General features: G+C 31.1%; 1 protein-coding gene across 1 annotated transcript in view; it reads left to right on the plus strand.

The window, feature by feature from the left end:
- The window catches only part of LOC129227341 (DNA repair protein RAD50-like), a 101,592-nt gene that overhangs the window by 11,303 nt on the left and 63,203 nt on the right, over window positions 1–27,086 (plus strand). Inside the window, 10 exon segments of the mRNA XM_054861885.1 lie at window positions 875–948; window positions 1,184–1,289; window positions 1,370–1,438; window positions 4,239–4,328; window positions 4,434–4,494; window positions 9,947–10,102; window positions 10,172–10,287; window positions 16,250–16,423; window positions 16,516–16,620; window positions 24,260–24,361. Of these exon segments, the coding sequence (XP_054717860.1) occupies window positions 875–948; window positions 1,184–1,289; window positions 1,370–1,438; window positions 4,239–4,328; window positions 4,434–4,494; window positions 9,947–10,102; window positions 10,172–10,287; window positions 16,250–16,423; window positions 16,516–16,620; window positions 24,260–24,361 (1,053 nt within the window).

Here is a 27,086-nt window from a genome sequence, read left to right on the forward strand (position 1 = left end):
TTTTTTTGACTACAATATTTGAAATTTAAAAATTATATGTATTAATCATATGGATTCTTTATTTACTATTTATATACTAATCGTTTTAAGGTTAAAATTTGTGATACACTAATTAATCATTAATAATTGGCCACTTTACCAAATAACCTTTCAACCAATTGTAGACTATTAATCAGCAGAAAAATAATTTTTATATTAAAACTTCTTGGCTTAGAACAAGACTCTATGCTAAATAGATTTTAGCCGATTAATCGAATGAATTTTTTAAAATTCAGCTTGCTTTTACTTAGAACAAGTAACTATGCTGAATGAATTTTTTACCTCTAACCAATAATTTCGAACTCTAGCAGTTGTGTCCCCATTTGATTCAAAAATTTCAAATTATTGTATTCATATTTTTTAAGAAAAGAAATAAAAGGGGATGGAAAAATTTACTGGGAAAATTCAAAACGTAACTGAAATTTTAAAGGAAAATGGCTCAGCTCTGCCAATAGTTTCAATTATTGAAAAATAAAAATAATCTAGAAAAGTATGAGCTTACAATTTTGACAAAAAGAATGTGGAAGGGAAAAGAAAGTTTTTTTTTTTTGAAATGTGGAGAAAACAATTGTTCTCTTATTTTTATTCAGTTCATGTAAAGTTATGTAATCTGATCATGTTGAATGCTTGTGGATTCTCAATTCAGGCTCTACCTTACCCCTTTGACTACTTAGTCAGGCTCTGTCCCCTAATATCAAAATTGTAAGTAGAAAAAAGTACTGCTAACAAAGAAAAATTCTTTTGGAAATGCGTTGCAGTCCTAAGTCTTGCATATGTTTAGAATGAAAATATTTTTGTGCAAGTGTACGAAATTTATTTGGTGTCTTCTTTTCAGATGATAGGAGCTCTGGGTGTCTCTAAAGCAATATTAAATTATGTGATTTTCTGTCATCAGGAAGAATCAAATTGGTAAGCGAAACTCCTTTTGATTTTGTGATTTATAGATGTTTATCCTATGCGACTGTATAACAACATTTAAAAAATATCAGAAATGTAACATAATTTTTAATGTTTGTTTCAATTAACATGCCAAAAACCTTTAAGCACAAAATCTTTTAATGTGATATAAGTCATTTCAAATTCCTTTAAATATTAAAATGTAGGTATTTATAGTAAATAAAATTAATCAACATGTGTTTTTCAGGCCTTTGAGTGAAGGGAAAAGTTTAAAACAAAAATTCGATGAAATATTCGCAGCTACTCGTTACATCAAAGCTTTAGAAGAGATAAGAAAAATAAGACTACAAAAAGTAATTTAATCATATTTTATCCAACTTCAACTTCAAAATGTGTTGGATTATTTAATCTATTCATTAATTTTCTTCTCCAGATGAGCGAAATAAAAATATATGAAACAGAAGTAGTATCTTTGATGAAAAGCAAGCACAAAGCAGAAGAGGTATATTTATTAGTTTTCTTAATTTGTTGCTTTAAAAATTATGTGATAAATTTAAATTTTATTATGGAGCAGTCTTGACAAAGTGTTATGCTTTGTAGTACACTAAGTTGGTTTGAATGTATTCACAAGTAAGTGAGGAATATGAGAAAAGTTCTTTAAAAGAAATAAAATGACTCTAAACAGTATTTTTCTAGTTAACAATCCTATTTTGTGTTGCGGCATGTTTTCTGCTTTGAAGCTGGCTTGCATAGGGGGATGGCTTATATGAGAGTAATCGCAGTACTATCTAAAAAACATCCATAAACGTAAAGACAGAATTTCAAAGTGTTCTACAGGTAAATATGCATTAAAACAGGTCAGAAAATATAATCTTTTAAGCTATGTTTTAAAATTGAGTTGAATTTAATTGCAAATGAAAAATTATATTGAATTTTATTAATTAAGAAATAGCAATGCTATAAACAGTACACTAAATAAATATAGTCATTATATATTTTTATTCTTAATTATATCAAATTATAGATTTGAAAGAAAAAAAAAGCATGTTGTTGTTGCTTTCTAAAAAAACATAATTATTGAACAGACTCAACCAAAAAACCATTTAAACAAGCAATTTTATTTTACTTTGTTATCTAACTGTATTCTTGCTAGATCTTAATTTTGAGTTTTAATTAAAAAGAAGAATGCAAAATATTTAATCTGACTATATATCTGATATAAATTAAATTTTGAGTTCAACGACTCTTTCATATATATATATATATTTAGAAATTGTTTTAAAAACAATCACTGCACCAAAGTGGTGGAGAAGTGTAAGGGAAATCAGTTACCAATCTTCAAATATGTCTTGCAAGCATTGCTGCAATAAATATTTCTCAAACTTTTGCTTACAATCAGAAGTCCCAAATTGTTTGTCTACAACTACTGTTACAAAACTAGTTTACAGTTATGTACTGCTGAAAGAGGAATAGGTTCGGATGAAAATTTTATGACTTGCAATCATAGTTAAATATTAAACTTTGGAAGAAATTCGCTTTCCTTTTTATTTATCTCGATTTCTCTCTTTATCGCTTAATGTTACTTAAACTGGTACAATTTTTAAAAACCTGGCTTGTTCTGTAAAAATTTCTGTAATAAATAAAACAATCACCTTTACACCACAGTTAAATATAAGTTAAAAATTTGGTTCTCATGTTTGAAAATATTTAATACAAAACTTTTTGAAACATTTAACTTGTAAAATCAAATTAAATATTTTAAACTAGAAAACTAATAATACCAAATTTAAAGTTTTATCAAAGCATAAATAATGTGCTTCATTAACTCGCTGAGGAATAAAATTGAAAAAAAAAAAAAAAAAAAAAAAAAGAAAAAAAGAAAACTAAGTTGTTATTGCAAATTATATTTTTGCACTTTTTATTTAAAGAACGCACTGTGTCCCATTTTTTGGAACACAATATGAAAAAGCAATTACAAAATTCAAATTTTAGCTTATGTTCTTCTCAGGGTTCGCCAATATATATCAGTCGATATATATCATGATATATATCACAATATAGATCCAATATTTATTTTGAAAATATCATGATATTTTGATATTTTCGATATTTATTTTTTCAACTGCAGTATTTTCAATATAAAAATTATATCAATCATGGTAATATTGTTCATTTACTATTCAAAATAACCAAAAAGTTATGTACTATATTTTTATGATGCATTAATACATCATTAATATAACAAAGTAATATAATATTCCTTTTTTTATTTCATTTTTATAAAAGCATTAGTAATGCAACAATTTTAATTCATATTACAAGTGCCTAATTAACTATTAAACATTAGTCAGAAAAAAAGAAATGACTGCACTGACTAATGCATATTTTTTATGTCTGAATCAAATAACTGTAAAAGTAGCTAACAGAAGAAAAATGAGTAAAACAGCTAATGCTAAATTAACTCTATTAAAATTTATAAAAATATTAAATGAAATATTAGATATAAATAATGAAAGAAACTAATTTTAAGTCTACATATTGTAAAAACAATATAAGAAAATAAATAGTGATTTGAGGATGCATTTACTATTTTGAAGACTTGAGTTTGTGCTGATTGAAAATATGTGATATATATCAAAATATCACGATATTTTCGAACCCTGGTACTTCTAAAATTGTATCTGCTGTTGATAACTAAAAATAAGTAGTAATTCATTCACTCTTTTTTTTAACTGTCAGAAAACTGCCTCAAGTCCTCAGAAAAAAGTCCCTTACCTTCCTCCCTGTCTTTTCACTATTTACAAGATTTAAAAGAAAAAAAAGAAATATATACATACATACATAGCTTTGATTTTAATATATAAAATATTCATAGGTAATAACTTCATTCTTTAAATTTATCTTAATTTTTTTTCGACCCTTCAATAGAATTTGAATTCTTGAAATTTTTACATATCCTTAGAAAGCACTTAATTTTTTTTCCAAGATAGAGGAAAACCCTGATCACTTACAATGTCATAAAAGAGGAAATGTGAGGACTGCATGCTTACATAAACATACTGATAAAATTGCTGAAAAGATAAATAGAGATTAAAATGCATTTTTGAAATGGCAAAACTCCTTATGAAGTTTTATAGAAATTTTGTTATCTCTTAGTAAATGAAGAAACTTTAGATCCTTCATCTTAAATTTTTCTATTTATAAAGCTGTTTCTGAGGCATAAAATGTTACACATTTGATGATGAAATTATTCGTAGTTGAAGCAATCATTTACTACAGCTTTTGTAATGTTATTTTACTAGTTCAAAGAAGAACTAGGAAAGACAGAGACTCGCCTTTCAGCCTGCAAAGATATCATTAGCAGTATCGAAGATAAATTAAAACCTATTTCAGTAAGTATTAAATCATAATTTTGGAGGTTTTTATTTTTTTTTTCTTTTATTTTTCAAAATTTGCATCAATATGATTAAAACTGATGATTTCCCCCCTTTTTATAGGAGAAACTGATGGAAATAAAAATAAAGCAGAATGAAATTGGAAGATTACAGGCCTCACTTGGTAAAAAGCTTTATGTTTAAGATTTTTTGACTTAAATAATATCTTTGATTTGTGTGTGTGTAGAGTAATTTGTTATATGTGAGAGATTAGGGTGGGGGGGGGGGGGGATCTCAGTGTAATTCATTTTTAAATTGAATTCATACTGCATTTGTCTCAAATATATCAGAAAGTTGTTGTGATTCTCAGCCAAAATTCGGTGGTATGAGTGTGGTACGAAACACTTGAACCCTCTTTAGTGGGAGCACTATTCAAATGATTTTTCTAACTTATATTGTCAAAACCATCTCTGTAAAATTGAACCAGTCCTTCCAGCAGTTAATTTTAGGCAATCCTATTATCTGAAAATTTCTTGTGAAGTAGAGTAAAATAATTTTGCCTTGGAAGTAATAAATCAAAATTCAACTAAAATAATAATAAGTTATTGTAAAAATTAGCAAGTAAAATCCCAGGAAAACCAATAATTAATAAAATATTATCAAACTCCCTGTTGCACAGTAAAAATAGCAGTACTAAGAAAATAATGATACAAATAAAAGTCCTTTCTAGGCAGCATTTCTTCAAAAATAAATGCATGATAGCACTTTCTCATTACATCTGTAAAATTCAAGTTTCCAAGTCATAAAACTCAAATTTGAATTATTTGCTTGGTGGCCTCTCTGATGTGATCAGATTAATCACTTATTGCTTAAATATTTTTCTGTGCCACAGCATCAAGCTTTCAATCCAGTTGGACTGATTACATCATAACTGCTATATGAAAGATGTGTTTAGACACATTTGTGGCAATTAATGAAATTATCGCATGAAAAGGGGAAGGGAGGTGATAAATTAAGTTTTTACGATTCAAAGTTCACACTACCCAAGATTTGCACTAGGGGGAAAAAAGGTGGGATCTCTTATTCTAACCTTTTTCTGAAATTTTAAGTGGGATTTTTAAAATTGAAGTGGGAGAGGTAATTTTTTTATTGGATGAACATATTGGACAAATATTTATTTAAACAAGGTATTTACATATCATAAAACTTATTTGTCGAGCATTACATTGAAGTGAACGTTCCATTTGTTTCGTAGAATAAATGTCAGCTTCAATGAGATGACATCTACATTAGGGTGGAACGAAAATGACCTTAAATTTTTTTTTTCAATTTTTTTGGTTTGCCGTAGGAAGGAAAAGTTGTCATTTAAGTTTAAAAAGAAGCAGAAGAAATTTCGTTGCTTTACTACAACACCTTTAGGTGCCGCAACGAGCTTAAAGTTTGATAATAACCGAAATTTCCATTTACCAATGAAATTCCTTTTTGTGCTTTCCTACTGTATATAACGGCACAAAATATGACAGTAAATACATTTTTTAAGCATTACATTAGGAAAAAAAGTACTAATTACAAAATACAGTTTAAAAAAAAATCATAATCTGTACTAATAATAAAGCTGAAACTCTGTATGGATATCTAGATCTCTGTCTGGATCTCTGTGACGCGCATAGCGCCTAGATCGTTGGGCTGATTTTCATGAAATTTGGCACAAAGTTAGTTTGTAGCATGGGGGGGGGGGGGGGGGTTGCACCTCGAAGCGATTTTTCGAAAATTCGATTTTGTTCTTTTTCTATACCAATTTTAATCACATTTACCTGAGCAAAGTTATAAGATGGGTGAGTAATTTACCAAGTTGTCATAACGTGGAACCGCAACATGGGCAAGCCAATTGGCGAGAAATTCTTCTTACATTATTTGTAAATATACAAGCAAACCAAATGACCTTTTAATTTTTTTACAACGGGCAAAGCCGTGCGGGTATATACTATAAAAGACATTAACAATTCCATTTTTACCATTTAAAGTATTCTTAATGATTGTAAATAAATGGTTAAACCTGTATGATGTTTGAGTCTACTTTTTTGACACATTAAAGTGTTTTTTATTTATTTATTTATTAATTTTTGTACCAAATAACTCTTTCTTCCAAATAACTCTTAAGTCAATTTTTCGTCTCTTGCGATTGAACCATACTTTTTAACAACCGCTTAGGGGTTACAAGTTTCACTTTGAAGGATTCACTAGACAAATGTTTTACCAAGGGGGGATTCGGTTATTTCATTTTCACCCCATGAGATCAAATCGATGTAATCTTTGGCAGCAAAAATTTTTTGTTGAGCTTTAAACTTCTTAACACCGCCTTTACTTTGTGTTCTTGCATTCAACACACGTCGTAATCCAAGTTCTCTTACATTTCTACGCTCTTTTCATAACACAGCCAAATGGAGATTTTCTGTTGCATCAAAATACCCATTTCTTTATATAATCCGGTCTATAATGTTCTTAAAATCATGAGAGAGATATCGTAAATGTAAGATACGTTCAAATAAATGTTTAGAGCAGTAAGTACGAGAAGGTTTTAACTTGATGTTAAACCACACAGGAGCATACGCATTGCCCACTTGATCTGTACAAGAAATGGATCCTTTCTTGAAAATGTATGAATGAATAATGATTACTATTAATATATTTCAGTATTATTATTTGTTTCAAACAATTTTAGCGAAATGCCATGCCCATATAAAGGAAACTATACTTTACTACACTTTAACAATGTACTGAGTCAAGAGTCTTCAGATTTTCAGTCGGATTTTTAGTTGCCACATACAGTCGAAACATACGGTTTGCAAATGTAAGTCATCTGGAGTGGGAAAGTTTTCCTAGGTTCCTTGAAGATAAATCTAGTGAGCAAGTCCCACTTGATATCATGAGACACATATCCAATACATATTTGTGAGCGGTACTTATGTCCTGTATGTTCTCAAAAAAAAAAGGTTATTTTCAATAGGTAAGGAAGTAACCACAGGAAGATTAGAGCAGGTTTCCAGCTGTTGACCTATTTTGTTTTTAAATTCGTATGATTCTTTTGTTTTACCATCTAAGAATCCATTAGGCTTCTACTCCTGTTGCCGCAAAGAAGCTCCTGACGAAATGTAATCTATTCTGGAAACTAAAAAGTCATATATATTTCACTTACAGAAAGATCTTTTCCAGCCGCACTTTTTAGGCCGTGTCTAATAAAACAGTAGCATTTCATTACGTCTTCGTAAGTAGGTAGTAAAAGTTCATTGAAATAGCTAAAGATTCCAAAAATAGGACATTCTGACGTTTATCTCGTCTGCACTTGTTTAGACTGAGCCATTGCAACTCACAACAATGAAGTATCTTACCAAGTAACGAAATTTTACGTTACTCACTTACTCAACTCGACAAAGAAATTGACACCTGATCTGAGCTTGGCCCCACTCACACAAATCCCTGCTGACCAGCCATTTAAACCAACTGACCATTTAAACATCCGCTGCTGCAATGACTCAAGCTCCCAGATGCCAGTGCATTCGGCAAAAAGTGCATTTTTGTGAAACTTACTTTGCTCGTGCTGCACCTCAAAACATAATCCGAACAACAAAAAAAAAGTTATTGTGCTACCTGTTGAGCATAAAAATTGCTTTTCAACAGCATTTGGAGCATAAAGATAAATTTGAAATTTAGCAAAAATTGCAATTTTGCAAAACTTTATGCTCTTTGCGGCACCTCAAGACGTGCTTCAATATTTTTCATATTTTTTTTACATCTTGTTTGCATGAAAAGACAACTTTTCCGCACTACGGCAAATTGAAAATCAAAAACTTTTTTTCGTTCCACCCTAATCTACATCTTCCTCCAGCTCAGTTATTCCCTATTCCAGACTGATGAGTCCATAACAAGGATGAAACTGCAGTCTCTGAATGGGATAACCGGTATGTCGGTATATTGCGAACGAATGACGCATGTTTGAGTCAGTGGCGGCTGCTCGTCCCGTCCGAATCACGCTTATGTGCATTACAGCGTATGCTACTCAAGGATCCGAATGACGCTTGTGTGCTACTTGGTTTCTGAACGAAATGTTTACTATCAGATGATGTTACTTATCCATGTTCCGCCCAAATGATTGGTCTCGAATGTTAGTATTTCTCTCTCCAACGTCAAAATGGGGTCTGTCAAGTGTCTGATTTATTGGATTTCATGAAAGAAAATATAAACATATGGTACCAAGTGAAAAGGGAAACGTATACTCATTTTAAAGTGGCTGTTTCTAGTTTCAATTCCATTTATAATGAAATTTCATGCGAGATATTCTAGCAAGGGGCTTTACTTTTAGGTTCATTAGTGTAGCTATGGTGAACAAGTTATCTTTCCAAGGAGGAAATATCTAACTTTATGACTGCTCCATCTGTGGATCTTTTTGGCTGCAGTGAAACAACTATAAAATATTGGAGTTCTTCATATAGTAATTACTTTCCATAATCATACGCTGAAAAAGAAGGCAAGGAACTTAGACGAGATGTGTAGTTTGCTCAAAGCACAATAAAAGACGTAACACTGCCTATGAGTGTAAAATGCACATGCTCTGTGCTTTGAAAATTTTCATCTGGTTTTGAAATATCAATTGTTACAACATTCTTCAAGTATTTCCCAATATTAAGTGCAAATATTTTTCCTCTTTTGTACCAAATATATTGTTTAATTTTGGTACTTTTAGTTATAGTAAAAATCACTATATTTTGTATCTTTATTGTTAAATATCAATAATTTTCGTCAATTTTTTTGTTATGATTAAAATTATGAGATATTTTATCATATATCAAGGCCATATACAAGGGGGGGGGGTTCAAACCCCCTCCCATCCGAAAAGTTCGGTTTGACATTTAAATGTTCGTTTATATTTAAAAATTTCCAAAAAATATTTTTCCTAAACTCAAATGTCTTTCATATGTATATTAATTGCATAAAACGCTTTCATAATAGAAAACCTGACGACCTAAACATTAGCACAAATAGCCAAAAGCTCTGCATGAAAGTTTTTTAACCCTCCCCAAAATTATTTTTTGGTTACGGTCCTGTCATATATTAAAAGATGGTTTCATTTCTACGTTAAGTGTACATTTTATGCATGATAATGTAAGGTGCATTTTTCAAAGTTGCGTATTAGGTTTAGCGGGAGAAAGTGCACTGACCTATACGCACAGTTCGCGTGTAACAGCTGCCGTCCTGAGGGTGTGCTATCTTCTGCAAGCTGCCATCCCAAACAGGTTAAATTATAAGTTAACTATTATTTTTCAGTCTTAAATAAGTTAAATTGTAAATTTTGTTTCCATGTTTGAAAAAATTTTGAATAAAATTTTTCCAGATGTATAACTTTTAATCAGAACTTACTTTTATTTATCTTGAGGTAGGAAAAAAAGTTTGACCAAAGTCATAAAAATTTATATTTAACAAATAAATTTTAATTAATTCCAGTTAACTCTCTGAAAATTGATTTTTGGCTAATGTTTTGCAGATCTTACCTATGCTATAAGAAATCTGTCCATTTAAAGAAAAATAAAAAAAGGTCATGACTGTTTTTTGATTTTATCTTATCATTTTATTTTTTATAGATAGCAACCAGGATATAATTAAGAAGTATGAAAAGGATGAAATGGACCTTAGAAATTCGATTCAGGAAATGTTTCAGGGAAGTAAGGAAGAACTTGTGGAAGAAATGCAAAATTTTGATTCTGTAATGTCTGTTAAAATGAAGAAACTTTGATAAGGTATTTCTAATATAAAATATCAATGTCTTATTTCTTGCAGTTATGTTGGTTTCCAAAAATTTTAAACAGCTTTTTTTTTATAGATTAAACAAGACATTATGAACCTCGAGAAAAAGCGTAGTGTAGACCTTAAAATGAAATCTCGCCTTTTAGAAGAAATGGGTAAACTTAAAGCTGATCATGATGTTAGTATTTTTTCCTGCTCTATTACATTTTAAATTTATCTTTGTTGCAGACTTATTCTTCAAGTTTGACATTTTTGATGCTATTTAGTCTGAAAAAGTGTGCAAAATATTATACTGTGTATTTTAAAGCGTACTAGCGGCCCATTCCGACCTTGTTCGCGTTGAAAAGCGATTTATCTTTAAAAAATATTATGCAGATACTTTTAATTTAAAATTTAATAGTATGAACCTTTTTTATTTTGTTTTCATGAGGTTTGAAACAAACTGATTTACCTCTTTTCCTGATCAAGAGAGACCAACATATAATTCCCACTGAGCAAATCTTCCCACATGTAACATTCATAAGAACTTTTCATTGGGAGCTGTAATGACTTAAATTAGAAAGGAATATATGCAAGATCCATAATCATTCAAGGAGTATGAGCCAATTAATCTGCTGCAGATGAGGGAAAGAATGATTCTAAGTCTAAATCAGATTATTCCGTAGTGATCTTAACTGAGGTTGAACTCACCCATCGCATAGGTTAGGCAAATAAAAGTTGTGCAATAAAATTATTGAGATATTGCCTTTAATTTTAAGAGCATGAAGAGAAGTCCTTTTTGAAGTTTAAGAAAATTAAGAATTCTTTTAGATGATACACAGCGTTGGTGGAAAAAACTATAGCCCTCTCCCATATCTAATGTATTGACAGTCTTCGTTTCAGGATAAACATTGAGGATCAAATCTTTTTAGAGAGACTTTCAACTCATCTATTTTGATAAGACACCTTTTTCCAGGTATTTTTACTTACTTGTCATAAAAAGACTTTAGTAATGCTTACCACCATCTTCTAAACTGGCTCTTATAGTTGTTCATGAGATACAGTGTTTGTAAAGAAGACTACTTTAATCAGACTTGGAGTATATCTGCATGCGTTCCTCTAGGGTACCACAGGAAGAGTTTGGTGAAAGTCAACGTCAAATACAAAGGTGACACCTCTCATAATTTTGTCTGAACCTTTGTGACCTTTAAGGGTTCTATCTACGCCTTCTGTGGCCAAACAATGGCTCATCAAACATTCGTCCTACATTATGAGACACCCTTTTAAAGAAATTCTCCCAATTGCCCATATTTTATTGTGGAACATGCAGATCTTATTGAAAGAGATTTTTAAAGTAATCAAACATGGAATGTGGTCAGTCAAAGTAAAGTCCTGGGCAAAAGTTTATTAATCGAGCTTTGGCTAGTATTGAATTTATTAAGTTTTTTCCATTTCCACGGGGGGGAATGCCGATGAACGTTAATTTGCGTTTCTGATTTTCATGCACCATTTTTTTTTGGGAATTGTTTTCGTTGATTCCTTGCGGCGGTGGCAAAAAATTCTATCAAGTTTCCGCTTCATTGATAAATTCCGCTTTTTATTTAAATTGGGCGTTGGTTTATATCGTTTGACAATTCTAATATTTATGCTGACGTTCTCCTAGCAATATGTTGTCTTAGAGATATTTTTCAAATATTTGCTATAAAGCAATCAAATCTAAAAGTTGACATAAAAGTTTAAATAGTTATAAACAATTATCTTTATTTAGGATCAGAGTCAAAAAGTTACATGCAACAAATAAGTCTAGTTTCCTAGGTTTGTCGTCCTATATAAGTCCGCGAGTTCAATACATGCTGCTTGATAGGTTGGCAGGACCTTGAAATGTCGAAAGACTTTGGAAACATGTTAGTTTAGGAAAAGTTCTAAATAAATTCTTAACTGACAAAATTCCAATTGGCTAGTAATAAGAATATAGTATATTCTTCTGAGAGGTCTGTCTTTCTCAATCCCGGGATGCCTTGCAACCTCTTGTACTCATTTTCTTCGGCCTCTACTTCATATGCATCTACTTTTTTCCTTGGCAATTTCTTTCTAACAGGGTGTTTGTTTCCTATATTGTTTAACTATATAGTTTAAATGCTTAAATGCGGTCATCATGAAGAATATTTCTCCAAATAATTTTTTCATAATTTTTCCCTCTTGTTAATTTCTTTCCTATCGAATGTTCTTCGTTCGTTATTGTTTGAACTCTTAACTTTAAATGTACGCTAATTATGTGCAATTACTCTTTAAGTTGATAATTTTTTAAACTAAATGTACTTAAGTTAATTATCAGATGTTACTTATTTCGATTTTAGTATGAACAAAAATTTTAAAGAATTGCCTGAAATGCATGCAAAATTACAACTTTTAGAAACACGGATTAGTATTGTCTGTCTGCACTACTTGAATTCAAGAACTATTTTGTCCGAAGCTAATCTCGGTTATTATTCGTTTAAATAAATTTAGAAGTATGAACCTTCTTTGACTCGAAATGGTTCGCATTGTCCAAGTCTAATGGAATGCTATACACCATATCATCTGCAGCCTCAAATATACTATATGACCAAAAGTATTGGGACACTTTTCAAAAACTCACATTTTTACGGATTTCTTGAGAAATAAAATACCAATTGCTCTGTAATTATTTTCACATAAAAGGTACACTCTAGCTGTCATTTTCCAATAAAAAGTAAGTCTGCTATTCATTTGGGGGACCAGCAACGAATTGAGGAAACAAAAAAAGGTTTTTCATCACTTTTCATTGTAAATAGCTGGCTATAAGCTATAAAATTCAGAAAGAAGTTAAAAATCTATCTAGAATTTATTTTTATATTTTCATGAAAGTATTTTTTATTCCCAGGGAAATGTAAGCATTTCTTTGAAAAATGCAAACTTTTTTGAAAGTTTTCAGCTCATATCACACAGAATTTTTCTTCAAACTTTGCTAAACGTGCAGAAAATTTAACAGCATATCAGAGAAACATAATAACGAAATTTGAAGATAAAATAATGAAAATGTTATGAAATATGAACGTTTAAAGTAATTAATTTTCACTGCGCATGCGCTAAAGATAGAAATTTATAACCTTCATAATCAGAAGTCCAGATAGATTCTACAACTCATAAAAAATTTCCCCCTCAATATCTTTAAAATGTAAAAAGTTATTGGTGATCTAATGATCCGAATTTTAATAATTCTTGGCTACACAACGATTCGTGAGGGATCGTTCGCAAATAATCTGTTCTTTCTTATCATGAATTGCTTTGCAACTATAAGAGGAAAGTGTTGCCGGTTTGCGAACAACCCCTTACCATTCATCGCCTATCCAAGAATTATAGAAATTCGGCTCATTAGATCGCTGATAACTTTTTTAATTTTAAAGTTATTGAGGTGAAATATTTTTATGAGTTGCATTATCTATCTGAGCTTTGGATTATGAAAGTCATAAACCGCTATCTTTTGCACATGCAGAGTGAAGAATTAATTGCTTTAAACATTCATATTTCATTAAATTTTCAATATTTTAACTTCAAATTTTATTACTATGTTTCTCTAATATGCTGCCAAAGATTCTGAAAGTTTAGTAACGTTTGACGAAAAACTCAATGTGATATGAGCCAGAAACCTTCAAAAAAATTTTGCATTTTTGAAAGAAATGCTTATATCTCCGTGGGTATAATAGATACTTTCAGGAAAATATGAAAATAAATTTTTGATAGATTTTTCACTGATTTCTGAAATGTATAGCTTATTCCCAGCTGTTTACAATGAAAAATTTATCAAAAACCATTTTTTGTTTCCTCAATTTGTTGCTGGTCCCCTAAATGAATAGTAGATTTAATTTTTATTGGAAAATGATAGCTGGAGTATGCTTTTTATGTGAAAAAAAAGAGAAAAAAACAGAGCAATTGGTCTTTTATTTCTTGAGAAATACGTAAAAATGTGAATTTTGAAAGCGTCCCAATATTTTTGGTCATGTAGTGTACATGTAAAGGTATTAACGGTTTTTATACTGACATTGTGATTTTGTTTCGATCATGTTCCCTCTGCATTTAGTTCAACAAAAGCCTTGAACCATCCTTTGGTTGCCAATGCAAGATAATCGATGGTTGTTTCTACGTGTAGTACAAAAATTCACTGGTAGCGGAGACAAACCATTGTTTTAAAAAACTGGTATGAATACATTTATGCATAATTTATAGCCTATGTCACTCAGTAAGAACACACCTTTCATAAAGTGAGAAATTTTTCAAATACATGCAATGGTTCTGGAGATTACTCGAACATATACAAAAATCCGCTCTCTCTCTTTATAACATTAGTATAGATATGTAATTTATTTGTTATTTATTAATTTTTAATCATCATTGGTTTGCTATAAATTTTTTTGGCTTTATATATTTTTTAATGTCTAATGTTATTTTATTCGTAAAAGTAGTATAAAAAGAAGAGTTTCTTTTTTAAAAAAATGTTCTTTCAACACATGGATTGAAAAGCTTGTTCTCAACTTAAATGTCAATTAGAAGTATTTTTAAGCATTTTACAACTGAAGGTTATGTTCATTTTCTTTCCTGTTGTTTTATTCAATCACAGACAATTTAGAGGAAAACAAAAATTGTATATTTGTGCATTATTTATTTTTGTTTGCACATGTATATTAGTCTGGAAAAATATTCATCTTAAAAAATATATACTGGAAAGCAAAACTGCGAATAGAAACAATTCTTTTAAATAAGCAGAGAGAGAGAGAGGAAAAAAAAGCTATCTAACACTAGTATGATACACTTTTAACACCATGAAAAGTGCTTCAAATGATAGGTTTCATTTCTAAGTGCTTAAGAAACTTTAAATGTATCTTTAGTCCTTGAACTTTGTGCTTTATTTTAAAGAAATTATATTAAAAACACTAGTAAAAAATGCTTTGGCATCGTTTTTTGAAAAGTTTCTCCGATTTTTTTTGTATACTCAAAAAATCAGATTTTCAGAAAATCTGATTACTTTGGGATACCTTTTTCTTTTGGAAAACTGGCGGCGGATTTAGTGGTTTGAAGGATTTAAGAAAGATTTATTTATAAATTCCGCTGAACTGAATTTTCATAATTAATAACTGATTTGATAAAAATCTTATTTTTGCAAACTTACCAGCATCAAGCTTGTGTTTTGCCAAAAATTGCATGCAGTGTTTGAGATTTCAATCCTTTTGCATGGTGTATATTTTTCAATTATTTCAAAAATTGGAAGCTATTTCAACATACTCTACCTTAAATTTGCTTATTTTATTTTTTATTTCAACTGTTTGTTTATTTTAAAATTTGATTTAAGTTTTTAAATAATTGATCACAGCAATGAGCACTGTATTTGCCGGACCTGCAGCTTCAAATATTGATTATTGGACCACATGTGATTATAAATGATGTATTGGATGCCAAATTTTAAAGCACATTAATAGCCTCAAAAATTGGGGCTTGTATAAAGCGGACTGGCATTCGAAAAACATTCCATCTTATGTTTCCTTATAGCACAATCACAGAAAAAAATGGATTTTGAAATTACTTCCCAATTTTTTTAAATTACCGGTTGTACTCCACTAATCTTAAAATTTTAAATCTTACACTTTTATTGTTATTTTATGTCAGTGTAGTCAAACTGATCCTTACTGCCCACGCAATTAAAGATTAATTTTGAAGCTCTTATAGTGTGGTGTAAAAGCTTTTGTCTAATACTGAAACTTTAATATGAACTGGGGCCAGATTAGTACTTATTATTTTATTGTTGTAAAAAGTTTATGCTTTCAAATAGTCCTTACTAATGCTTGAAAAAGCATATTTTAGCTTTAAATACTTGGGGAAAAAAAGAAAAATCCAGTTTTGTCTATGAACTATGTCCTAATTGTTTTGTCAGTTCTGATATGCCTGTGGGTTGAGACAGTTGTTTAACAAATATAATTTTGCTGATTAATCTTGAAACTTGAACCGTAATACCAGGCAAAATGAAACTGTGCCTAAAGAAATTGACAATTGTGTTTGACGGAAACGGTAACAGAGCTTTGTGTTCTGTCATTTTTATCCTTTTTAAAAAATACACATGCATGTATGTTAATGTAAGTTTTTTTTTGTAGCGTCACAAAGAACTTCTGACGATTCGAGATTCTAAACTAAGAGTACTTAGGAAAAAATTTGGGCTAGGTGACTTTGATGAGGATGAAGCTCTCGCAGAATCTCAAATTGAAAATGTTTTGCGCAATTTGAAACAGAGAAATAAAGCTACACAAAATGAGTTGGTCAATTGTAAGGTACAGTTTTTTTGCAATACAACTTGCTGTTTATAATATGTATTTTATGAATTAGTTTTTGATTGATTTTTTATTCATTTTTTGAATGACAGACAAAACATGAAACAAATGAAAGCCGAATTCAAAATGACATTGGGAAGACAATTGAAGAAAAAGCACAAAAGCAGCAAAAACTTAGCAGCAGTAATGAACAAATTGTAAGTTTTATTTTCATTCATTTTTCAATGTTTTTTGAAATTGATTTAAAGTTTGATAAGAAACAAGGAATTAAAGGACTTTTTTATGATTATAATTTTATACTTAATTTTTTAATTAAAAGCAAAAAATTTTTCTGCTACAGTGGACAATGATTAATTGAATCAGTGCTTAATTGAATCAACTGCTCTAATTAATCAAATTGTCAAAAACAGAACAAAATCCAACTTTATTGAATTAGCTGCTTTATTGAATCAGCCGCTTTCTAGTATCTAAACTGTTTAGAACAACCGTTATTCATATAAGCACGGCCACTGCACCACCATATTTTTTATCTGTAAAGATTTTTTTATTTATTGATTTGAGCAATACACTCTTTAAAAAGTATTTTTATTTCTATTTCTTAGCTTGAAGATTTTAAAACGTGCCTAGAACATGGCTCCCAAAAGGTCCGCTTTTCCCGCCAAAGTCTGTTTTTTAGGGTAAAGTCCGCTTTAGACTGCTTTTTAACATTTTGGTCCGTTTAGTCTGTTTTTTTGTTGTTTTTACTTAAAAATTGGATGTTAAAAGCTTACACGTTTAAAAGATTCTCTGTGCTGATGTCTGTTGCGCCCAAACACGCGGTCACGGCACCTTTTTTCTATTGAACCCGACTTTCCCGCATTATTTCGCTCCAGAATGACGTCATTACTCCTCTTTCAACCACTGCAGCATAGAAATGTAGCAAATAGAGGTTTGGGAAAAGTGCTTGAAATAAAATTTTCATTTTCTAGTTCTTGGAAGGGGGGGGGGGGTGAAACTTTGGGAGTTTTTAAATGTTGAAAAAAATGTAGAAGTTTTTTTTGTGCTTGAAATCAGTAGAAAATAATTAAATTGTGCTTTTTTTTTTCTTTTTTCAAGAATATTTAATCTTTGCAATTTTCTGAACTTGTGTTCGATATGCAGCATCACGAAAAATGGCTTCCTATGTTTGCAAGTTCAATCTTTTTGCATCTTGTAAATATTTTGATATTTTTAGCAATTTGAAGTTATTTTAGCATACGCCTCCATACATTAGCTAATTTTTTGTTTAATTTCAATAGATAACAAACTACATTTTTTCGAAACCATGGCAACATTGAACTTACCCGGACTTAGCGGAAAAGTGCTTGTAGTATTTGAGATTCCAATCTTTTTGCATCTTGTAAATATTTTGATATTTTTGGCAATCAGAAGTTATTTTGACATACGCCACAACAGATTAGCTTATATTTTGTTTAATTTTAATACATAATAAACTTTCTTATTTTTGGAACCATGGCAACATTTCAATTACTCGAACTTCGCGAAAAATTGCTTCTTGTGTTTAAGATTTCAATCTTTGTGCATCTTGTAAATTTTTTTGATATTTTGGGTAATTGAATGTTATTTTCACATATGCTATCTTAGACTAGCATATTTTATGTTTAATTTGAGATATATTTCGTTTTAGTAAATAATAAATAAATTTATTTTTAGAAAACATGAAAACAGCCTTCGCGAAAATTTGATTCTCATGTTTCAGATTTCAATCCTTTTGCATCTTGCAATTATTTTAATATTTTTGGAAACTTTAAACTATTTTCGCATATGCTGCCTCAGAGTATATTATTTAATTTTATTTTAAAATATCTAAAAACTGAAATACTTTTGTATTTCTTTTTATCCTTATTTATTATTGAAAATACTCATAAGCATTTTCAATTTGAAGCTATCTCTATGATTTTGAACTTGCACATTTATTGATTACATTTAGCTATTTAGTAAAAGCAGGCTCAAATTTACATTCAGTGTATTTATCACTTAAGCAGCATTTGCATATTTTTGGGTGGGTGGACTTCAATAAAATATTTTCTTTCTTATTAATTTTTATATTTACCTGAAGACAGTTACAATACCTTGGTGGCAGAACAACCAATGATTTGGATACTTAACTTACTAATAAATGATTAGCAAACCTCTAATATTTTTGAACTTAGGCAGTAGCGTAGCCAGAAATTACCTCCTGGGTTGGGTGTTTGGTCATAAACCCTCATATGTATATAAACTACCATATTAGGGTTGGAAATATGTGTTAAAACCAAGGGCTGTAGGAGAGGGGGCTATATCTTCTTGTTTTGCTGTACCTTATATCAAAATGAATTCTGTTTAAACTGGTTATGTGAAATTTTTTGTAAATGACTATGTGCTAAGGTGTTTTTTGTAAGAACTGTATCTAAAAGGACTTAACTAGGTATGTACTAGTGATGTGCCGAATCGTTAAAAAAGTAGATCCGCGGATACGGATACGGATCATTAGTCTCAAGATCCACACATACGGATACGGATCTCAAATTTTTTTTACCCAATTCAACTATCCAAGCGTAAAATTTTGTTACGGAAGGTATTCCTGTCAGAATAATGGCACTGTTTCTTCAAAAAATGTCATCTACGGCGAAAATATAGTCAAGACTATGATTTACTCCTTAAAGAAATCTCCGTAAAAATTGAAGGAGAGCTGGAAGGAATGGATCAGTGCTTCATTAATGCTTAAATGGAATGTGAAAAAATTATTTCTAGCTTGCTCAGTAGATGTAGGATACAGGAGCAAAAGTGGTAAAGCTGCTACTAGATAGGCTAGAAATATTTTTTCGCATTTTATTTCAGCATAAATGCAGTGCTGACCCGTTACACCTAACTTACTCCGACCGATGATATAACAGAGCCAAGAACACCTTTACAAACAGTAAATACTCAGTCTCACTTTTTTTGAAGGATGACGAGAAAAAACAAAATGAAGAATAACAGAAACCCCAAATCAATAACAAAATCTAATATTAAATTAAACATTACAAGAAAGAACCTCATATGAAGATGAATTTCGTGGGTCAGAACACACATTGTTAACATATGAACTGACAGCAGATATCAATTTTAAATCATTGAGCTTTTTCTCCTTATCTTCTGACCATGAAATCGCTACCAATCGTGCGTATAAAGACTTAGAATTGCATTAAAATTTATTTAACAAGACTATAGTAGGTCCTACTGTATAACTTGGAAGTTCCAAACAAATATCAAACGCAGAAAACTTCGTTCTTTCAATTAGGGCCAATATTGTTAACGTACGGTTAAGTTTTTACTACCCTAATTGTGAAAATCGTTAAGTTAGTTTTTAATTAATATCTCCAGTAATTAAAGTTCTACAAAATCGAGACCAAGCTAAGAACACTTTCGAAAAAGTCAGTTTTTTGAACGAAAAAAGAACTATCCAAATCGGTTCACCTGCTAAGGAGCTACGATGCCACAAATTGACACACAGATACACACTTTTAAAACTTATTAGCCCTTCCTTTTCACGACGGGTGTGGGGGGGGGGGGGAACTAATTGACTTCTGAAACGATACCTTATAATTTATATAGAGAGTAAAACCTAATTAAACAGAATTTAAGTCTTTTCACAAATATTTAAGAATTTTTAGAATAGAAAAGATCCGTTAAAAAAGTAACGGATACAGATACAGATCTTTATTTTCCCTCGGATATCCGCGGATACGGATACGGATATCCGGAACATCACTAGTATGTACTGATTCATCGATCACTTAGCTGATTATTTATAATCAACCAGTTTTCACCTGTTAATTAGCAGGGTTGTTTGGTTTAAACCAATTGGTTTTTTTAAAATGGTTTTTTAAAAAAAAAGCCAAAAAAAATTCCATTTTACAGATTTACATTGATTTCCCCACACACATTGAAAAATGTAAAATTCCGTTTATGCTAAGTTCCTAGCTAAGTTGCAGAGATAAATACTAAAATTGCAAAGTTGCTTCTTCAAAATGTATTACAAGCTTTAATCGAGAAAAAAATATTAATATATTTTTTATTTCATATATGTGCCATAAAGCAGATTTCAGTCAACTTCCATCATTATGCTTAATTTGCACGATTAGTTAAGATTTACTAAGGATTGAATCTTTTATTGTAGATGCAATCTACAATATTGCTCACTTCCTGTTGCAGGGGTGTGACATTTTTGCCCATTTATTTGCACTTTCCTGGAATTTTAACTTTGACTTGTAAGGTAATCAACAGTCTGACTTAATTGTTTGCACCTAAAACTTAAGATTTGTTCTGCAGGTGAACACAATATTTTTTGAATCAAATTTTAAAAAAAAGTTTATACTTCACTTATATAATGTTTTTGGCAAAAAAAAAATTCTTGAAATAGAATTTGCTACACATTTATTTGTTCTAAAGAGTTTGCATTTAATATTTTTTAAACTTCAATGCTGGATGCAACATATATGCCAGTAAATAAGCTGTAATTTAAGCCATGTTACACCAATTTTTGTATTTTTGATTTGGTTTTTTGTTTTAGCGATAGTCGATATCTTTTCCAACTCTTTCCAAAATAAGAACGGAGTCGAATATAGAGCAGCACTTTTTTTTAAAAACTTTGTCAGTACAACAGCAATCGATTGTTTGACTGTTCAATCATGTACTGTTGTACATTTTGCTTTACTTCAATATTTGCGACATTGTGTATATAAAAATCAGCATTATGTAAGATCAGAAAGAAAAAATATGAAAATTGTTCTTTTGAAAAGATTATGCTTAAAAATATAACTTTTACCTTTATTCGATAATTATTCATATTATGTTGGTTTTATAAAAAAAAATTCTTGGATCTTCATTATATTTTATGTTAACCCGCATCACAACCACTTCTTGAAGTATTTCGTATCATAAAGGGTCTATATATACATGCATACTAATATGTTAATCAAGTCAAACATTTCAATCAATATTTCCCCCCAGAAAGCTATTTTAATTATTTAATTTAGTTACAAGATTTTGTTCTTATCTCTTTAATTAATCAAGAAATTAGGTATAATGTGACTATTGAATAACTGTTAATTACATGGAACCTTAATTACCTTCCAAAAATTAATTGTTTTTGTTGCAAATAGTATTTAAACCAAAAAAAACCCGGTTTATAAACCAAAAAAAACCTGGTTTAAACCAAAAAAAAAAACGGTTTTTTTTTTACCAACCCTGTTAATTAGTAGAAAATTTATTTTTCAATTAAAATTACTCTGTAAGATGGTTAGTTACATGCTTGCTTGTCACCCCCCCCCTCCTCATCCAAATATTTGTGTAAATAATATAATTCAATGAAAAAAAAGTTCACTTCTACAGAAGTTGATAAAGGAAGTGTATCATTAAAAATCATTATGGTTAATTAACAAATTTCCTTCACGTATTTAGCAGCAGGCAACTAATTTGCTTTTTGGTGCTTGCCTGGGTTTAACTATGAATATTCCTCTTTTTATTCCTAACTGATCCTCTTTGGCCCCCTTTTTGATTGAAAATTGTCCTCTTTTACCCTTTTCTATGGCTAAAATGTGTTGGGAGCCATGCTAGAAAGTGCTTGTTTTACTAAGGTCGTATTTTGTTTTCTTTTGTTCTTCAGTGCCATGTTGTTATTGTCATAATTATAATTATTTAGTGCCTATTATTAATGTCAAAATTATAATTACTTTTATTAAAATTTTAAATTATTATTATTTTGTTTGCCATGTGTTATTTTCACAATGATTGCTGCTGTCCTATAATTGTTCTGTTTCCTACTTTTGGGAAAATATCTTATGCTTTAAATTCTACATAGTTTTTTTCAGCTACAAAGGCATGAGCTATTCAGAAAATTAACTTGTTTCCATCTATTCAGGGTTCTTACACAACCAATTAATGATAGAATTCTAATGTTCTAGAAAGCCAAGGAAATTTACAAGAATTTCCCAAAATTTAGAAATTTTTTTTTGTCAATTTTAATTAGTTCAAAATTCCTCTTTTCACATAGTCAATTTTTAATCTTGACCATATTAAAATGCAGAACTGAATGTACGTTGCTTAAAAAAGTTCCTTTGTTTGTTGTTTTCTGTAATTTGTCAAAAAAAAAAAAAAAAAAAAAAAAAAGAAAGAGCTTTTTGCACCCCTAAGAGAAATTGAGTATTTTTCATTTCAGGAGTATATTAAGCTTTCATGAAAAGAAAATGAGTAAAATTTATTCATATTTTGAACCTGAAGCTGAAATTTCTGAGCAAAAATTCATACCTGTATAGGGCACAAGCTTTCAATCATCCTAAAATTAAATGCAGAATCTAGGCTTAGTTTTATTTCTACTTCATTGATTTTTGTATATGAGCAAAATATTTCCATTTGTTTTACAAAACTTCAAATAAAGAGTGAACCTGATATCAGTCATAGTTAAATTTGAAAAAGTCAAAAAATAAAAGTAATTAATATGCACAAAGTGCTACTTATCATAGCAGTAATCATTCTAAAGAAAAGCTTTTATTCATCACAATGAACAGTTAAGGAATATGTTAAGAATTTGAAATTCTTTGCAAAAGAAAAGCCTTCATTTAATTCACTTCTCAGTTTAAAAACATTTTAAAAAAATTCATAAAATTGATTCTTTTTTTTTTTTTTTTTTTTTTTACAGATTAGGAAATTTGCTTTTTTTTTTAAATCTGTCTTAAGTTTTTGACCATATTTCCAAAAAAAAAAAAAAAAAAAAAATCTTTTCACTTGAAAAGATTTGATATTTGTATTTGCTGTGAAATGAAAGTGTACCTTTAGGCTAAAAAATAAAAAGTGCATTAATAAAATAAATAAAATGTGCATTATTAAAGCACAAAATTAGCAAATAATTGTATGAATGTGTTCTAAGCTTAAAAGGTATTTATTTTCGGATGTAGAAGATGTAATCTTATGACTCTAAGAACATTTGATACCTGTTTGTCCTTGTGACATAAAATATTTTACTCTTGTGAGTGCCTTTTTGCTTTGATTTTTAGTTTATTGAGCAATCACAAATTGTTAATTGTACTCATGCGATTGAAGTTGGCATTCCAAGTCACCTTTGAGGGCCAACGGCCTCCCTGCATGAGGGACGTCTCCTGCTCGGTGACGTCCCCCAGAATCGACTTTACTTATACCTGACCCTCTTGACTTTACGCAATGCTCTTAAGACAACAACAATGTCTAGCACCCAGCCTTCAGCATTAATTATAATTTTGAGTCCAGAATTCAAATTATGTTTCTCACAATTAGAATTGTAGCTGTTTGTAGGAATAAATCCAACAAGTAGGGTCATATCGCCTCAGAGCAACAGTAAAACATCTAATCCCAGTAATAGCACTAAGACATCCTACTGTTGCTCTGATCCGACAATATCACAATTCTTGATTGCCCGAAACATACTTTGAATTCAAGATGCCATCAAATTAATACCAGGGACTAAATGCTTAGGGCGTTTTTTCCCTCTTTAATTTATCTTAGACTGCTTAGGGCTTTTTTTAGATGCTTAGGGCTTCCCCCCCCCCTTTAATTTATCTTAGACTGTACTGCAAGTTTAAATTTATTTGGAAGTTTAGTCAGTCCGTTATGTAAGGTATGCTGCATGTTTAACAGTTCTGCAATAACATTAGATTTTAAATATTTACAGGCTTTATTTAGGAACATAATATAAAAGGAAATTAATTGGGCAGTCATTCTTCCATTCATTCATGTATTTGATATCTGTAGCATTTCTAAATTTTAAAACTATTTTATCTCTGAAGTCTCATTTTATTTTAGGCAAAGAACAAAACTGCTATTCGTAATATTAATGCAGAATTATCACACTTGGATTCTTTAGCTTCTCGGCAAGATGATTTGGAAGAAGATCTCAAAGAAGCGGTATGAAATGCACATTTTTTTCATAATATGCTGTTTCCCCCTCCCCCCACAATCTCACTGTTTCTAATAGGTTTAAAAATGAAAACAATATTTTTGTCAATCATTAATGTCTTAAAATTTGTGCATTGAAAGAAACTTATAAATATTTGCGTTTGCTAAAATGGCTTCCTTTACAAAAAATTGCAGTTTTGTGTTTCTTGACACTACAATGGTTCAGTGCCAAAAGATATAAACTTATGGATATAAAAACATCCAACAAAAGGATAGGATTTTTTTCAGTTTTGTTTTTTTAGCAGTGTTATGCATAAAAATCTTTTCCTGAGAAAAAAAAAAACCCAAAGGTTTTGTGCCTTTTTGAAATCAGATAACTTCAAACGTCTTAGTGGTCATCTCCTAATGATTTCACGCTTTAATATTAAATAAATTGTAAAACTATCTGGGAACTTGAATAATATCTAATTTTCTGCAAAAAGAAAAAATGCTGCACACCTGCCGTCTTATGTTGCCTAGTAGAAAACAATGTAAGCTGTATGCAAGTGACGTACCACTATGATTAACATATGAAATTCACATAATAACTAAAATATGATTAATAAAAAATTTGTCCATATGGTGGCCTGGGCAGAATAGACCCAACTTAGTCCATGAGTGTTGTAAAAGGGGACTAAGGGCCTGTTCACATATCGGCTGTCCATTACGTTCATCATGTTTTTTTCCTCACAGAACAGGTTTTCTTTGTTGCCATGACAGGAAGCCATCTTGGACGGGACCAGTTTCGATTAGAAGAACCTTGACAGCTGACGGCCGTCAAAAGTAGAACGACATTTCATTGGTTTCCGCCAAGCAGCGCACTCTTCTCTCTGGTGGGTGAATTCAGTTAGGTGATTGATGGCGGCGACCGTATGTGAATGCTATTCTGCTTTCGTTGGCAGTCTGTCATGTCAAAAAACGGGATGGACAGGACAGACAGCTGATAAGTGAACTGCCCTTAAAATGGGTACCCAATCTAAGGTATGAGGCTCTGCTGATGGATGGATGGCATCTGGGTTGTATGATATCTAAAGGGTCCTCTCAAGAAACTGGGCGAAACCTCGTTGTTATTAGCCTTGCACTCGTACACAAGGGCGCCCATTTAGGGGGGCAAGGGGGGGGGGCTCGAGCCCCTCCTTGGAAGTTAGAACTTTCTTGCTTTTAGTGCTTCTTTCTTTGCAAAAATATAAAAATATTTCTTCTCCAGTCATTAATGAATAAATAATTGAAAATGTCAAATTTTAATGACTCTAATTTGTCTTGAAATCTGCCTCCATGGGGAAAATATCCTGCTAAACCATGGTTAAAATTTCTGAGCCCCCCTTACAATTTTGCTTATGGGCGCCCATGCTCGTACAGGGTGGTTTTGTGGGTGTAGAACTTTTACCACCTCCCAGTTTCCAGCTCCTATGGAGCTGGTTACTGGTTTGAAGGAGAGAACCAGCAACCTTGCTGCTGGAAGAGGTGAGGATGCAAGTCTGCAAGCCACCGACTGAGGGGGTGAGGGTGTATGTCTGCAACTCACAGATTCTGCAGTAGGGAGACAGGCAGTATGCATTTGTGCACAAAAATGCAATAGGTGCTGGCGCAGGCTAGAGAGGAAGAGGCAGGTATGGGAGACAAAAGCCACTGGGCCAACCATTCCTGAGAAGGAGGAGAAACCAAATGTCTTCAGTCGGAGATTTCAATTCCTTCCTCTGCACAAACTGCTGTACTTCAATGAGTATGGAAAAATCAGCCACAATCCTATCTATGCTCAAGCAGTGAGTATGTTTAAGATGGCTGTTGTGAGAGAAACCATCCTGTCGAGAAGTTATCTCGCGATGACATAGAACTTATTCAGCTTGTCATCCTTTTAAGGAGGACAGACCTGATTATCTCTGGAAATAACATGCCAAAAGTACATAAGGCTTCTTAACAAAAATAGTATTGGGAAGGTTTTTGGTCTTCTTACTGGTATTTGCACCTTAAAGTGGCACCGTACTATAATGGGTATCAGTAATGATCCAATTTGCAGAGGTTGCCTCTTTAATAAGGAAGCTATTACTCACACCCTGTGTGATTGCAAAGTGTTTTCTGCCTATAGGTTTGAACACCTAGGTCATCCTTCGCTTGAAACGTAAGAGATTCATAATATTCCTGTTGGGTGTTTGCTGAATTTTATTTCAGCTGCTGGTTTGTTTTAAGACTTCTGTTTGGGGACTAGTACAATAGACCTCTGGTTGCAGTGCTTGGTTCGATTGAACCCCCCTTTCTTTTATTTTGTTCCTTTCATTCATTTAGAACAGAAGCTTTGCCACACAATCAGTAGAATCAAGAAATGCTACAGAAAGAAAACTTGGTTAAATAACTTCTAAAAAAAAAGGCAAATTTGCTTGCAATTCTTAAAAATTTTCTGCAAACGACATTCATTATATTATCATATACGTTATGTAGGTCAGTTTAGAGGGAAGGAGATTTCGTTATATTTTGATAATTTGTGAAGTGGGAGAACAAGAAGTGTTTGACATCACTCATTTTGGTTGAAACAAGAAGGTTTGTTTATAGCAATGTTTATATATAGCCAAGGGTAAGTCCAGCTTCTGGTTTTGGAGGTTGTCATTTCCGAAAGGGAACTCTTTGGTCAATGGGGGGGGGGGGGCAGCATTTCATTTGGGGAGGGGGGATCGAGTTTCTTAAATATGAATTACCTCAG

The sequence above is a fragment of the Uloborus diversus genome, chromosome 8 (genome assembly GCF_026930045.1).
Source record: "Uloborus diversus isolate 005 chromosome 8, Udiv.v.3.1, whole genome shotgun sequence".
NCBI classification, from domain to species: Eukaryota; Metazoa; Arthropoda; class Arachnida; order Araneae; family Uloboridae; genus Uloborus; species Uloborus diversus.